We start from the raw sequence: 15601 nt of genomic DNA on the forward strand, positions 1-15601 counted from the left end.
TAATATCAAATAATATCTAACACTCCCCTCAAGTTGGTGCATATAGATCGTATGTACCCAGCTTGTTACAAATGTAATCAATCCTAGGCCCTCGTAAGGGTTTAGTAAAAATATCTACTAATTGATTATTTGAATTAACAAACTCAGTCTTGATATCTCCCGATATAATAATGACAATCAATCTCAATATGTTTTGTCCTTTCATGAAAAACTGGATTTGAGCTAATATGAAGAGCAACCTGATTATCACATATAAGTGTCATTTGAGTAAACTCTCCAAATTACAATTCTTTAAGTGACTGTTTAAGCCAAATAAGCTCACAAGTAGCCGAGGCCATAGCTCTATATTCTGCTTCTGCACTAGATCTTGCCACAACACTTTGTTTTTTGCTCTTCCAAGAGATCAAGTTATCACCAATGGAGACACAATAACCAGAAGTTATCACATGGAGATCCTGCCCAATGAGCATTTGAATAACAAACGACTTTAGTATGGTTATTATGACCATATAACAAACCTTTTCCAGGAGAGCCTTTAATGTACTTCACTATACGAATGACTGCATTCCAATGATCTTCACATGGAGAATTAAGAAATTGACTCACCACACTGACTGACTGCAAAGGAAATATCAAGACGAGTAACAGTGAGATAGTTCAATTTTCCAACTAATCTCCTGTACTTCTCAGGATCTGAAAGAGGCTCCCCTGATTGAATAGAAGCTTGACATTGGGATCCATGGGAGTATCAACAGATTTCGAATTCATCAACCCAATTTCCTCCAAAATATCTAATGCGTATTTTCTTTGAGAGATAACAATACCAATATTGGATTGTGCTACCTCAATCTCCAAGAAATATCTGAGTTTGCCAAGATCTTTGGTCTGAAAGTGTTGACAAAGGTTTTTTTTTTTTTTAAGGAAAAGAAAGAATAGGATAAATCTCTGGTGTATATTGAACACATAGGGTTATGTTTATATAGAAAAAGAAACATATGGGCTAAGCCCATTACATAAATATGAGATATCTAACAATATCTATAATACACTACAAGAAAATCATGAAATAGAAACCAATTTGTAGAAACCAAAATAATTAGTTGCAATAGTAACTAGATTAGAGACCATTTTAGAAACTAAAAAGAAATTTGGTTTCTAAATTAGTTTCTATTATTTTTCTATTATTGTTAGATAGTTTCTAAAGTGGTATCTAATTAGCAACCAAGATTTTTGCTACCAAATTTAGAAACTAAATAATTGGTAGTTAAAACCTTAGTTGCTAATTAGATACCAATTTAGAAACTATTTAACAATAATAGAAAATAATAGAAACTAATTAAGAAACCATTTTTTTTTTTAGTTTTTAAAATGATCTCTATTTTAGTTCCTATTATAACTAATTATTTTGGTCTCTAAACATAATATCAAATAATATATAATAATATCTAACAATACCCAAAATGCCTCGTACTTAAAATGCTCTCACAGTGAAAGAGTGTTTGATGGCAAGAATGTAGAATCAAAATAGTTTATCATGTAACAACTTGTAATTTATTAACCAAGTGAAACCATGAAATATCTTTGGGACAGAGAATAAAACAAGTTTTTTTTTTTTTAAATTACATGACTAAAGTTCAATTTTAAATTTGGAGAATAAAAACGATATAATCCAAAATTTTAGATACTAAATATATTCAAGTTTAAATTTAAAATTTTTCCTACAAATTTAAACTGTCTGGACAGGAGCATAGTTTACCGATTTTTCTTTGAGGAGGAATCAATGCATTTAGTCTAGATTAATATTTAAATCACATTACAGTTGATGTTATAAACTGACTAAAGTGGTAGACAGAGTACTGAATTATTAACAAACCATAAATATAACAGATCAACTGTATCTAAAATATCTCCGAGGACTCGGGCAAACTGCACATGGTGAAGGATGGACTCTTGCTGCTTATCTGAAGGGGGTCCTTTTATCCTCAAACTGCTTATCTCTCCCTACAAGGATCCATCTCTAACTTGATGGAATCTGAACTTCATACCTAAAGAATGTCTTCACAGAACAGCAGCAAAACCAAAACTCAACAACTACAGCGGCAATCAAAGAGCTGGCTTTCTCCTAGCTCCTCACATGCTTGAAAAACCGAAATAGAGCACAAGAATTCAAGACATGTTTCTTTGTTTCCATTTGTACGCTTCAGATCACCCATAGAGCACCAAGACACTAGGGTGGAATCACCACGAGCTTTCATAATCACGGAGCATTAATCCTTCATTATGTTCCATATGTCACCAAATATGAGACATAGTTGCTCGTGTAAATTGTAGAACACCACCTTTTCTGTCTTGAACAACTGCCGTCACAGAATCTGTAATCTACCAAAACTTCAACTCAAAAGGAATAAACTCTCTCCATATGTATCTCCGTGGAAGTCTGTACTCCAATGGTGGATTTACAAGTCATCTCATCAGGCCAACTTACAGTTCTTTTGCTCTTTACTGCATTTGCCAAGAGATTCCTTTGATGGGATAGGATAGGATGCAACAACATCAAATATTTGTAGTAAGGAGGACATGTCATGTATATTTCATCCCCTCAGTGTCTAAATTTGAGTAGTGGGATGATGAATTGAGCAAGGTTGGTGTACAGGTGAAGGAGTCTCTGCCTCAAAAACTGTCTTATACCTCTTCCAAATCATTAAATGCACTTTCATGAAGAAACTAGTCTTCCAATAATTTTTGTAGTAGTACCATAATTCCTATTGGCTACTGCAATACTATCTATAAGCATGCTGCACTGGATGGTGGTTCTATGATCCCTATATGGCAGAGCATCCAATTTTACTGCCATTGGCTAGTTAACCATCAAAATATATCCTAAATACCAGTCTGAATTTCATTAAGTTGCTTCAGTTCTATGAAAGATAAATACAGTTTCCCAGTCAAGCATATCAAAGTTGAATATATTGCATCTGCTTTTGAATGAGATGTATCACCAGAAGTAAATACATGAATACCATTTTCCACAAATATCCAACTGCAACCAGCAAGCTTCTTGGCCTCGTATCCTCTCATTTTCTTTCTTATTCTTCCCATCTCATCCCACTTCCCTGTGGCAGCATATGCATTGGCCAACTGCACATATCTAGACCCGTTATCTGGATCAACTTTTAATAGCTCCTCTTCTGCCCGTTTGACAAGTGCTGCATCGCTGCTCATCTGACAAGCATTAAGAAATGCCCCCCAGATTGTAGCATCTATTGGTACGGGAATCTTCCTCATGAATTCTACTGCCTTTTCTAGTTTATCAGACCTTCCATACATATCAACCATACACGCATAGTGGTAAATCTCCGGCAATACATTGTAATCTTGTTCCATGGAAATAAAAAATTTCTCTCCTAGTTCAACTAATCCACTGTGCCGACAAGCTGATAGAAGTGCAATAAAAGTGACTGCATCTGGCTTGACACTTTTATTCAACATTTCCTGAAAAAGATAAATTGCTTTATTTTCATAACCATGATGAGCATAACCAGCAATCATGATATTGTATAAGATTGCATCTCTATCACTATCAGTAACCGGTTGGAAGATTTTCTCCGCATAAGTAACATTTCCACATTTTGAGTACATATCAATCAAAGCACTCAGTAATTTCTTATCCACATGAAATCTCATTCTCAAGATGTAAGCATGAATTTCCTTTCCCAAACTAAGGGCAGCTTGTATGGCACAGGCACCAAGCACACTGATAATGATCATTGTATCAGGAACTACTGCTTCTTTAGTTTTAAACTCTCTGAAAAGTTTGAATACTTCCTCACATTGTTGTGATTTAACATACCCAGAACATAGAGCTGTCCATACAACAGAGTTTCTTTCCAAAAGTGAATCAAAAAGCCTTTGGGCTTCCGTCATGTTACCTTGAGATGAGTAGCCTGCAATCAATGAAGCAACTGCAAATGGACTTTTAATCTCAATTTCTGCATTGACTAACTCGGCATATCTGATATTCCCACACTTAGAGTAGAAGTCGATAACGCCACTGCTAATAAATTGATTTGAACTGTAACCCTTTTTCAAAACCCAAGCATGAACAGACTTGCCAAGTTTTAAACATTTTAGACCTGTGCAAGCACTCAAAACACTTGCTAAAGTGTGTTCGTTGAAACCAATACCATTTTCAGTCATCACAATAAACGAGGTAAGTGATTTCTCCACATAGCCATTCTGGGCGTACCCTGCAATTAATGTGTTCCAAGACACAGTATCATTTAATTCAGGATTTTTCCAAAATATATCTAAGGCCATGTCCATCCTTTTTTCCCTACAACAAGCTGCAATCATTGCATTCTTTGAAATCAGGTCCACCATCCCCTCACAACCGCCAAATGCAGTACATGCTTCTTGAAAGGAACCGCATTTAGAGTACATGTCTATGAGAGAACTCAAAGCAAACTTACTTAAATCATTTGCAGTTTTCACCATATATGAATGCATCTGCTTCCCGTAACGCAGCACACGTAGTTTGGCAGCAAGGTTAAGCATGGTCGTGAGAGTGAACTCATCAATCCCAATTGTGTCACGTGCAGATTGCATTCTAGTAAAGAAATCAAGTGCCTCAGTCTCGTAGCCCTCCAAACCAACATAAGCCGACAACATGGAATTATAAGAAACCAAATCTCTATGAGAGGCCGAGTCAAAAAGGGCTTGTGCGTGTGTCAAGTTGTGTGCTTTTATGTAAGCCATGATTATGACATTCCAAGAGAATACATTCGGGTGGGGAATTTCATCGAACAGTTTGTGGGCCTCTTGCAAAAGGCCATGGTTGGAATAGAGGTGAATGAGTTGATTACAAGTGAAAATGCTTGATACCAAACCAGATTTTATTGCCTGGACATGGTCACAGAATACCAGAGCATCTCTCACTCTCAGGGACCTAATTGCCATTGCTACTGACTTTTGCTTTTGAAAATAAAAGTATTCTTGATTTGTTCCTTCTAGGACCAAAAACAAAAGGCTGATAACACCATAATTGATTTTTTCACAAACATCAAAAGATTATATATATATATATATATATATATATATATATATGTGTGTGTGTGTGTGTGATGATGATGTTGTATGCTTGGTTTTGCATTTTAATTCACTCTCCTTCATGCATGCATATGGGGGAATAAAGGTGCACGTGCGTGACTTCCATCAAAATTCATGGTTACAAATTTACAACTCACTTTATAATTAGATTCATCAAAATAGTTGAAAATAATTGTCGGGGATGTCAATTGTTTAAATAAAAGAAAATAATTTAATACTATTTTTTTTATCTGAAAAAAATAAGCATACTTTCTTATGATAGGACATTTGTTTCCATAGGTATGAAAAAATATAAAAATATATTATAGACTCAATTTAGTAACAAACGATTTAGATAGTTCATATAAAAAGTTAAGAAGAAAATGAGAAAGTTAAATAAAAAATAAAAGGTAGAAGTAGTGATTATTATTTTTACTATGTCATCAACATAAAATATTTACTGACAAGTGTAATCTCTTAGAAAATTTATCTGATGAACAAATGATCTTTAAAAACAATTATTTTTTATTATTTTGTAATTTTACTTTAATTTGTTGAAATATTCCTACCAACTGTTTGAGTAGTCTTTAGACTCATACAAGAGATAAATAAAGTCTATATGAAAATAATCTTAAATATTTAATATATCAATCTTATTATTTTCTTTTTATATTATTATAATATTTAAAATAGTAAAAATTAAAAGACTAAATGATCTAGAGATTTTTTTTTATCAGAACAATTTTATATATTTTTTTTAGATAGATATCAAGCTCATCATTTTTAAACTATGAAATTATATTTAATGACAGGTTTGAGAGAATCATAGCCACACGGCAATCCAAAAGGTGAAAGCATACTACTTTTAAAAGTAAAATTTGGTAAATCCATTGAATCCAATATTCAAACTTACACTTTTATAAACCCTAAACTTTTTCTAGACATTTTTTCAAATAATAATTGCTGTGATTGTACACATGGTATGTTCTGCACAATAATTTGAGCAGGGTAATAAATTAGTATTTTAACACACTGAAATAAATTAAATAAAAGAAAAGAGATGAAAATTGAACAGTAATTTTGGAAATGATAAAAAGTGCTGATTTCAATATTTGTCTGTTTGGGAAATTTGACAAAACGCAAAAGTTAGTGAGAGTAGATTTTCTTTCTCTATGGCGCATCAGAATCACTTAATCACAATCCCCACCACTGGGAGACAGCGATAGATGAAGAAGCATTTGGCGGGTTTGGATTTCATGTCAAACTTTTCTTTTTCCTTAAAAATTCACAAAATTAATATTAGGGAAATTGAAATTACAAGGTTTGAATCTAGGGTAGAATAGAACCCAACAAAGGAAACAAACAAAGAGAGACAGAGAGACACAGAGAGAGAGAGAGAGGAGAATGGAAGAGGAAGGCATAGGGTTAGTGTTGGCGAGAGCCACAGAACTTCGATTGAAAATCAGCAATTGCATCCACAAAGCCACCGCCAATGGCCCCTCGTCGCACGCCGCTGACGACGACGACGAAGAAGCTACCGAACGACTTCTCAACATTTGCGATGCCCTTGAAGCCTTGGAGACTCAGCTTTCTTCCTTGCAGGTGCCCTTTTCAAAATTAGGGATTTTTTTTATTTGGGTTTTTTTTTTTTTATGATTGGGAATTGTGGAATGTCGTAGATTGTCTTTGTTTTTTTAAAAGGTTTTTGGTTGGGTTCTTGATTTGTTGCTGTCTTAGTGAGTGAGTTTGAGATTTGGGTGGTTGTCTTGTGTCTAAAAGTTATGGAAGTTTTTGTTGCACACCAGCTTCGGTTCATTCTTGTCGGTATCAAAGACCAATAAACTCCATTTAGTGATGAAATTAGCTACTAGCTGGACATATTCAAGTTCAGTAACGCCTGTGGTTGACTACCACCACAAGAATCTGCAGTGTATTTGCAGCCCGGGATGCTTTAGTTGATTCATGGATTGATCAAAACACTACCTTACATTTTCTTTCATGTTTTCAAGGGTTTTTATACTAAAGAAGACAACTTCTCATTGTTTTTATGCAGATTAAAAATAGTAAATAAAGTGGTGTTTTTTGTAATAAAAAACTGAAAAAAGAAAGCATTTCTTAAACTAAACAGTCCCGGATTGTATTAGATGCTTGATAAGACTATTGTGGAAACGTGGTGTGTTCACGTTTGTGCTTTCTTCCAAATACAGTTTTCCCTTGCATTGCATATTTACATTCTAAATTAATGGTTTCTTCATTCTTAGCCTAGCAAATCCACAATGTGAAGTGAAACTTGACTGATTGGAGTTTGGAAGTATGTGATCAGTATGCCTTCAGTCCTTCACACTCTTTCCTACTTTGTGACGTTGCTAGAATATGATTTTGTTTATTATTTTCAGGTTATTATCATTGAACTTATATTAGTGCTTGTAAGATGATTTTAGAAGTTTTTTTCTGATTTTTTATGCGTTTCTGTGGGAAAATAATCAAATTATGATTGAGATAATAGTTTGCGAATCATATGTATTGTTGTGCTATTTACAGGTTCTGCAACAACAACAGCGATATGAAAGAGAAATTGCTTTGGCTGAGATTGAAAACAGTCGCAAAATGTTAATTGACAAGCTCACTGAGTACAAAGGTAAGGAATTGGAAGTGATACATGAAGCTTCCACTTTTGCTAGTGAAACAGTGGAGCACAGCAATGATCTACTACTTCCTCCGTATCCTAGCCGCCCTCCATACTCTGTGTCTATGGACAAGGAATATCTCTCACAGATTCCTTCCGTGAACAAGTCTGTTCGTAATGGGTTAATGACGCTTGATCCAATGATTGAGGCGAACAAGAATCTCAGTGAAAAAGATCAAAGTCACGTTGAGAATGAGGCTAAAAGTTCGAGAAAAGGATTGGGATTTTTTATAACTTCTGCAGCCAAAACAATGCTCACGGTAGTTGGCGTGGTATCAATACTAAGTTTGTCTGGTTTTGGGCCTAAGTTAGGCACTCGTTTCAGCGTGCAAGGCTGGCGTCACAGAGTAGAAAATCTGGAGAGATCTACAACTACAAATGGGGGCGAGAGACGAAGTATTCAGTGTCCACCTGGGAGAATTCTGGTGTGGGAAAATGGGGAAGCTCGATGCCTAGTGAAAGAGAGAATTGAAATTCCATTTTCAGCTGTTGCTGCAACACCTGATATAAACTATGGATGTGGTTGACAATGGCTTTTTGTACTCTGCATTGTATATCAGTTCACTCTCTTATCTTTTTCTCTTGTTCCTTCGTTCTTCTTTTTGTCAATATGCTTTTAAAAATGTTATATTCAGTGGCTCTGTCATGGTTTTGGTAGGGAATGCAGTTGAACCTTTGTTTTGAAAAAGGGAGAAATTTTGAAAAAATATGCTCTGATTACTGAATAAGGGTGTGATGTTTTCACCTGTAGCTCTGTTTTTGAAAGTTGTGGTAATGCATTGAAGCTGTGCCTCATCGTTAGTCTCGACTTTGTTTTTCTTTTAACAACAGTTGAAACAGTTGAATTGTTAGTATAACATGTTATATGTATCATAGATAATGATACAACAGAAACACAAATACAAAGATATATAATAAAAATTTATAAAAAAAAATTGAGTTTTTACAAAATTAAAATATTTCTTTTTAAAATTGTGTTAGAATTGTTAAAAATTCAATAAATAAATTTTTGAATGAGATATTTCACAGAATTTTATGAATGTCTTACAAGTGTTGATGATGTTTGATAAGTGTGTTTGATTTAGATATGATGTTTAAGAGACTTGTCCGATATTAGACCATTAATGATGTTTAAGAGACTTGTTCGAGATTAGACCATTAATTATGTGCATGTTGAAAATGTTAATTAATGTGCATGTTCAAATTGTTTGTTAACATAATACATAATGTTTTTTTGGGTACCATATAGTTCACTACATTATTTGTATAGACTCACATTATATATTATCTATATTTATTGTCAATTCTATTAAATAAACATTATATCAACCAGGATAGGTCTATAATATTTATCATACTAATTTCTAAGACTAAAACTAAAATAAAAAATAACCTTATGTTATTATTTTCAAAAATATGTTACTATCACTGATTAAGTTACATAATTTTCTTAATCTTAAGTTAAGTTACATAACTTCTCATACACATGGTTCATCTCAGGTTTAATTACTTTCTCCACGTTTTATATAATATTAGTTTTTTATCTATCATTTTTAGAATTTCAAGATGATATAAATTTTTTTATTATACTTTTATTTCCATTTTTATTATATTAGATAACTTATTAAAAATAAAATAATTAATTTTTTTTTCTTAATTTAGGTAATCCAATACCTTAAACACCTAATATAATAATTACATAGTTTTTCCAAATCCTAAAAAAATAGTAATTTTATATTCCTAAGATAATGGTGATTATTTTAATATTTTAATTGATATTTTTATTTTCTTGGAAATATCAGAAAGAACGTGGGAGTGAAACAGGAATGCCTACCCATTGCAATGAAGGGGCAACCTCATCTTGAAGTAATCTCAGTATAAAAGCAAGCCACAACACCAACCACTTCTTTCATATCAGTCACAAACATGGATGCAAGAGTTTTCACAGAAGAGCAAGAAGCTCTTGTGCTCAAATCATGGGAAGCAATGAAGAACAATTCTGGAGAACTCGGTCTAAAGTTTTTCACCAAGTAAGCTCCATTTAATTTCTTCAACTCTTTCAACCTATCACCAACTACTAATTCATACACCACACTGCATATTTTCAACACTTAAACTTATTATCACTGATACATGACTTTGAATTCAACATTTAGAATATTGGAGATTGCTCCTGAAGCTAAGCAACTGTTCTCATTCTTGAAAGATTCAAACGTTCCTTTGGAGGAAAACCCCAAGATCAAGCCCCATGCCAAGGCTGTCTTTGTCATGGTGATTTTTATTGCTTCATTCATTTCACCTTTATCATCACTTCATTTCTCACCACCCACTAACAACACTACTAGACAACAACATTCCAAGTTAACACTTTAATGATGATGTTTAGTTTTCAACCATAAGTTACATAATATTGGTCTATTGTTATCAATTTATTTTGTTTTTGTTATTGCAGACCTGTGACTCAGCTTCTCAACTGAGGAAAGCTGGTAAAGTCACTGTGAGGGAATCAAACTTGAAAAAATTAGGTGCCAGTCATTTTAAAGCAGGTGTTATAGCTGAGCATTTTAAGGTATGTATATATATATCATATTCTTACAACATGAACATATCTATAGCTGATAAAGATGGTTTATTTGTTAGTGTCAACTATCAACATGTATAAAAGTTGAAAATGACATTTGGTTCTATTTGTTATATCAATGTTTGAATTAAGTTTTGAGGTAAGTTATGTGAGATTTCATTCAAAAATGCATGAGTGGTGTAAAATATAATATAACTTTTGTATCAGTACTTTTTGTCAATCTTGCATAACTTTTGCTTTTGTTTATCTATAGAGTATTTTGTTTATAGTTCTTTCTTCTGGTTTGTGAAGGTAACAAAGTTGGCACTTCTGGAGACCATAAAAGAAGCAGTGCCTGAAATGTGGTCCCCGGAAATGAAGAATGCATGGGAAGAAGCTCATGATCAGCTGGCTGATGCCATCATATCTGAAATGAAGCCCTCCTCCTAGACTCTACTTCCTTTCTCTCTGATTGAATGAGATTGATAAGGTTGTGTTTGGGTCTGTGCTTCTCGTTTGTGATGGAAAATAATATATCTATCTATCTATTCGCAAATTTAAAATCCTGTATTTGAAAGTGATCTGAGTTGTAACAAAAAGGGTACTGATAAATACATGGATTGATATGAATTGTAATAATTTGGGTCTAAACTTTATTAAGAATCTCTATGTGCATAATATGGTTTTGAGATAAAATGATTGCTGTGATAGAAAGAGAAAAAAGATATCAGAGATAGAAAAAGAAATATGGTGGAATTTTTATAATAATTATTGATCATATATATAATGCATATATACACACCTTTGTTTATAAGAAATGATTACTAATATCTCGAGAATTGTGGCTACAAATCAGGATTAGAGATTACAAAATCACAAACAAATTATATATGTAAAACAAGATTCACTGATCATATATATTTATGTTTTGTTGTGATATCTTTAGGATCTGTAATGCTTATTCCTAAACAAATAGTACAGAAAAGTTTTGTGTGTTTGTGTTTCTCTGGTAGAATGGGAGAACAGAGGAGATAGTTTTGTGAAGCCTTTGGTTCAAGGGAAGGGAGTCTCTTCTCTTCACTTGCACTGGAAAAGAATCTTAAAAGAGTCAAAACTAATCAATACAAAACTGTTAACTTTAAACTTAACTATCACATCTTTCACCCATACATTATATATATTTTAGATTTTCAATCAACTGTTTAGTATCTGATATTTTTTTTTTCTGTAAATTAAGTAATTCTCTTTGTTTAAGTATTTTTTTTACTTTATTTGTTTTACTCCACTAGTATATCTTATGTTTTGCCAAAACTAACTTTTAGATTTGTTACTAACTAATAAACTATTTAATAAATTTTTAATTTATAAATTTTGAGCTAATAAATCAGTTTATTCATTACAAGAAAATAATTGAATATAAATTAATTTTAGAAAAAAAAATAATTAGTTGTTATATTAATTAACTTAGAGACCTAAAAAGTTTATGGTTTTTAAATTAATTTCTATTATTGACAAATAGTTTCTAAATTGGTACCTAAGGTTTTTGCTACCAAATTTAGAATCTAAATAATTGATAGCTAAACCTTAGTAACTAATTAAATACCAATTTAGAAACTATTTATCAATAATAGAAACTAATTTAGAAATCAATATTTTTTTAACCTCTCACTACAAGAAAATAATGAAATAGAAACCAATTTCTAGAAACCAAAATAATTAGTTGCAATAATAACTAAATTAGAGACCATTTTAGAAACTAAAAAGAAATTTGATTTTTAAATTAGTTTATTTTCTATTATTTTCTATTATTGTTAAATAGTTTCTAAATTGGTATCTAATTAGCAACCAAGGTTTTAGAGACTAAATTTAGAAACTAAATAATTGGTATCTAAAACCTTAGTTGCTAATTAGATACCAATTTAGAAAGTACTTAACCATAATAGAAACTAATTTAGAAACCAATTTTTTTTTTAGTTTCTAAAATGGTCTCTATTTTAGTTCCTATTGTAACTAATTATTTTGGTGTCTAAAAATTGGTTTCTATTTCATGATTTTCTTGTAGTGTCTAGAATGGTTTCTAATTTAATCATTATAATAACTAATATTTTTTTTCTCTAAAATTTATTTCTGTTTAGTAATTTTCTTATAGTGATTCAATTAGAAGTGTATGATCAAAGTATTCAATAAAATAATTGGTAAATATAATGAATATAAAAAATGTATATTATATAAATGAATAATTATTTTATAGAAAAAAATATATTATTATGCGATTAAATTTTTTATATATTTTAAAATAAGTACTTTTTTATTAAAAAATAAATACTTCTATATATAACTTTTATATGTCTTTTTATTTGATTTTATTTAAATGAGTTGATATGGTGAGTATTTATTAAATTAAATTTTTAAAAAATCCTTACACTTGAACTTTTTTTTCTCACAATTTTATTAAATGTAATTTCCACGTAACATCATATATTGAAAAAGGAAAAATTAAGGATAGTAAAAAAAGTATTAAAATATAAAGAATAATTATAAGTTAGAAATTGTTAAAGTAAACTACTTTCAAAAACTCTACTTTTTATATTAGTCGAATTAATTTATAAGCTAACTTATCATATAGGCCAACATACTATAAAGTGTTTCATTAGTGTGTTAAACAATTATCATTATTATGTCTTCTCTGTTATATATTCACATTTACCCTATAATAAAATGATACAAATCACATTGATTGTTTCATTAAAAGAATCAGTACAAGAAAAGACAAGTGTAGTAAGCAGTGATTATAAGATGATCATAACAGGAAAAAGATAAATATATAGTAATCTGATCTCATCATGGCTTACGTAGGGTGTGCTCAACCAAACTAACTCAAGTTCAAATTCAACTACACCACCATTTTGACTTCTCCAAACCAAGAAGCAGCCCCTGGTTTTTGAGCTCCTAGTATGCCACATTCCTACTGTTTCCCTTCTGATATACAACAAATGGTGGCATGAACCAAATCTATTCAGATATAATCCAAAAAAAAGTGGTTTTTTGGATATATTTTACTATTCTAGAAAGCAAATTAATGGACTAAGAAAAACCTGAGTGGTATGACTCACCGTTGCAGTGAAAGGCCAACTTCATTTCGATGAATCCCACTATAAAAACTTCACCAAACCATGCCACAACATCAACCATTTCCTCATCCAACTTCCACTGCAATCACAATCCCAAAACAAGTACTCAACATGAACTCCTCGGGAAAATGTTTCACGGAAGAGCAAGAAGCTCTGGTGCTGAAATCATGGAGTGTAATGAAGAAGAATTCTGCAGAGTTGGGCCTCAAGTTTTTCTTGAAGTAAGCTTCTTCAACTTTTCAAACTCTTGCTTATGTTTTAACTTTATCTTTCTCTCTGAAATCATTATACAACTCTCATGAACTAATGGCTTCAAACTTGGTAGGATATTTGAGATTGCTCCATCAACTCAGAAACTGTTCTCATTCTTGAGAGACTCAACCGTTCCTTTGGAGCAAAACTCCAAGTTCAAGGTCCATGCCATATCTGTCTTTATAATGGTAAGTTAAAATTAAATTAATACTTAATCAATGAAACTATCACGCTATTATAGAAGCCATGTCTCTTGGTATCACTTCACTTTGTTACTGTTATTGTTATTTCTCTTGGTATCACTTCACTTTGTTTTTGTTTTTGTTATTGTAGACTTGTGATTCAGCAGTTCAACTGCGGAAGGCTGGTAAAGTCACTGTCAGAGAATCAAATTTGAAAAAGCTAGGGGCTAGCCATTTAAGAACCGGCGTTGTAAACGAGCATTTTGAGGTATATAATAAACTTCCATCATGAGCATGGTTGACTAATTAAACAGTATAGAATTTTGCTGGTATCTGATTATATTATTATTTGTTACTTTGAAAATTTGGCATAAATTACTTATGGCAAGACTCTGACATAAATGAATGAGCAGTATAAAATCAATTGATAAAAACACAAGTTACTATTCTTAACTTGTGTTCATCAGATTATCCATTTTATTTGTAAAAGACTAATGTATGTAGTTTGTTATATTCTCTGGTTTTATTAAGGTGGGAAAGTTTGCACTTTTGGAGACCATAAAAGAAGCTGTACCTGAAATGTGGTCACCGGAGATGAAGTATGCATGGGGAGAAGCTTATGATCAGCTGGCGGAGGCCATTAAATCTGAAATGAAACCACCCTCCTCTTAGAGAGACTATTCCACACCTGCAGCTTTTCATTCCATCCCTCTCAAACTCAATAAAATTGATGGGGTGCCATACTATTTTAATAATAAATCAAAGTCCAAGTCTTGGTGCTTTTCTTTGGTGTGAATGGAATATATTTTATGTAATGTATTTAGAGTTGCTAGGTAGAAAGGAAGTGTCTAGCATTAATTTAACAGTTCTGTAATTGAAGGTGGCTAAATGAATTATAGCTATTTGTGCCTTTTTACATTTATTTGTGTTTTTCCTGATACCAATGCAACTTGCACCGATAATAGTCTTTGTTTTTGTGCACAAGCACCAATGATAACCCTATTGGAGTTCATGATGTTTCTCCACATCAGAACCAACCCAAAACAGAGGAATGGTAACCATAACTTGCTCCTCATTCCTAAGAAGTTGGAATTCTGATCTGGAAACTGTGTAACTCTAGCTTTTCTCAGGCACAAGCCAATGGTCTTTCACTGCACATGGATTATGGTTTGGCACAGTGAAAATAAGAGAACAGAGAAAGGAAAAATATTAATGGTTTGAAAGAAAAAAAAGAGTTAAAAAGTAGGTGGATCCTCTGAAAATTATTCTGCATCATCAATTTCTATAGTTTGATTATGACTTTGATGAGTACTTATCACCACCAAAGGTTTCTTCTCCAACTATAGCTAAAACTTCTAAGTCCATTATTCTATTATGATAATAAAATGAAAGTTTAATTATGTTTTAAATTTTAAAAAGTAGCACAACTTAGACTATTGGTTCCTATTTTTTTTTAAAGTTTATTTTATTTCTTTAAAACTAAAAAGAAATCCTTAATTAAATTTGAGAGGACTAAAAACAAATTTAATATTTAAACTTTAAACCCTAACCTCTCTAAATCTTAAGTCTCAAATTTTAAGAAACTCATTTTAGTCTCTTAAATTTAGTATTTAAGAATTAAAATTATTTTTTTTCAATTTTAAGGAACTGAAAAAAGTTATTTTAGAGTAAAACCAAAATTATCCTAAATTCGAGACTAAAAATG

General features: G+C 31.9%; 4 protein-coding genes across 4 annotated transcripts; 3 read left to right on the plus strand and 1 right to left on the minus strand.

Annotated features, from left to right (window-relative positions):
- Positions 1-1759: 1759 nt before the first annotated feature.
- On the minus strand, positions 1760-5073 carry LOC137837280 (LOW protein: PPR containing-like protein). The gene has a single exon (XM_068646277.2). It carries the CDS (start codon positions 4954-4956, stop codon positions 2881-2883), a length of 2076 nt encoding a protein of 691 aa, XP_068502378.1. The 5' UTR covers positions 4957-5073; the 3' UTR covers positions 1760-2880.
- Positions 5074-6203: 1130 nt separating this feature from the next.
- On the plus strand, positions 6204-8405 carry PDV2 (plastid division2). Its single transcript, XM_068646366.2, has 2 exons — positions 6204-6687; positions 7627-8405. The coding sequence occupies exons 1-2, from the start codon at positions 6490-6492 to the stop codon at positions 8296-8298; spliced, it is 870 nt and encodes a 289-aa protein (XP_068502467.1). The 5' UTR covers positions 6204-6489; the 3' UTR covers positions 8299-8405.
- A 1163-nt stretch (positions 8406-9568) lies between these two features.
- On the plus strand, positions 9569-11027 carry LOC137837526 (anaerobic nitrite reductase Hb1). Its single transcript, XM_068646574.2, has 4 exons — positions 9569-9801; positions 9928-10042; positions 10224-10340; positions 10644-11027. The coding sequence occupies exons 1-4, from the start codon at positions 9698-9700 to the stop codon at positions 10779-10781; spliced, it is 474 nt and encodes a 157-aa protein (XP_068502675.1). The 5' UTR covers positions 9569-9697; the 3' UTR covers positions 10782-11027.
- A 2160-nt stretch (positions 11028-13187) lies between these two features.
- Positions 13188-14814, plus strand: HB1 (hemoglobin 1). Its single transcript, XM_068646473.2, has 4 exons — positions 13188-13683; positions 13788-13902; positions 14048-14164; positions 14428-14814. The coding sequence occupies exons 1-4, from the start codon at positions 13505-13507 to the stop codon at positions 14566-14568; spliced, it is 552 nt and encodes a 183-aa protein (XP_068502574.1). The 5' UTR covers positions 13188-13504; the 3' UTR covers positions 14569-14814.
- Positions 14815-15601: the final 787 nt, after the last annotated feature.

This window comes from Phaseolus vulgaris, chromosome 11 (genome assembly GCF_051622355.1).
Source record: "Phaseolus vulgaris cultivar YP4 chromosome 11, ASM5162235v1, whole genome shotgun sequence".
Lineage (NCBI taxonomy): Eukaryota > Viridiplantae > Streptophyta > Magnoliopsida > Fabales > Fabaceae > Phaseolus > Phaseolus vulgaris.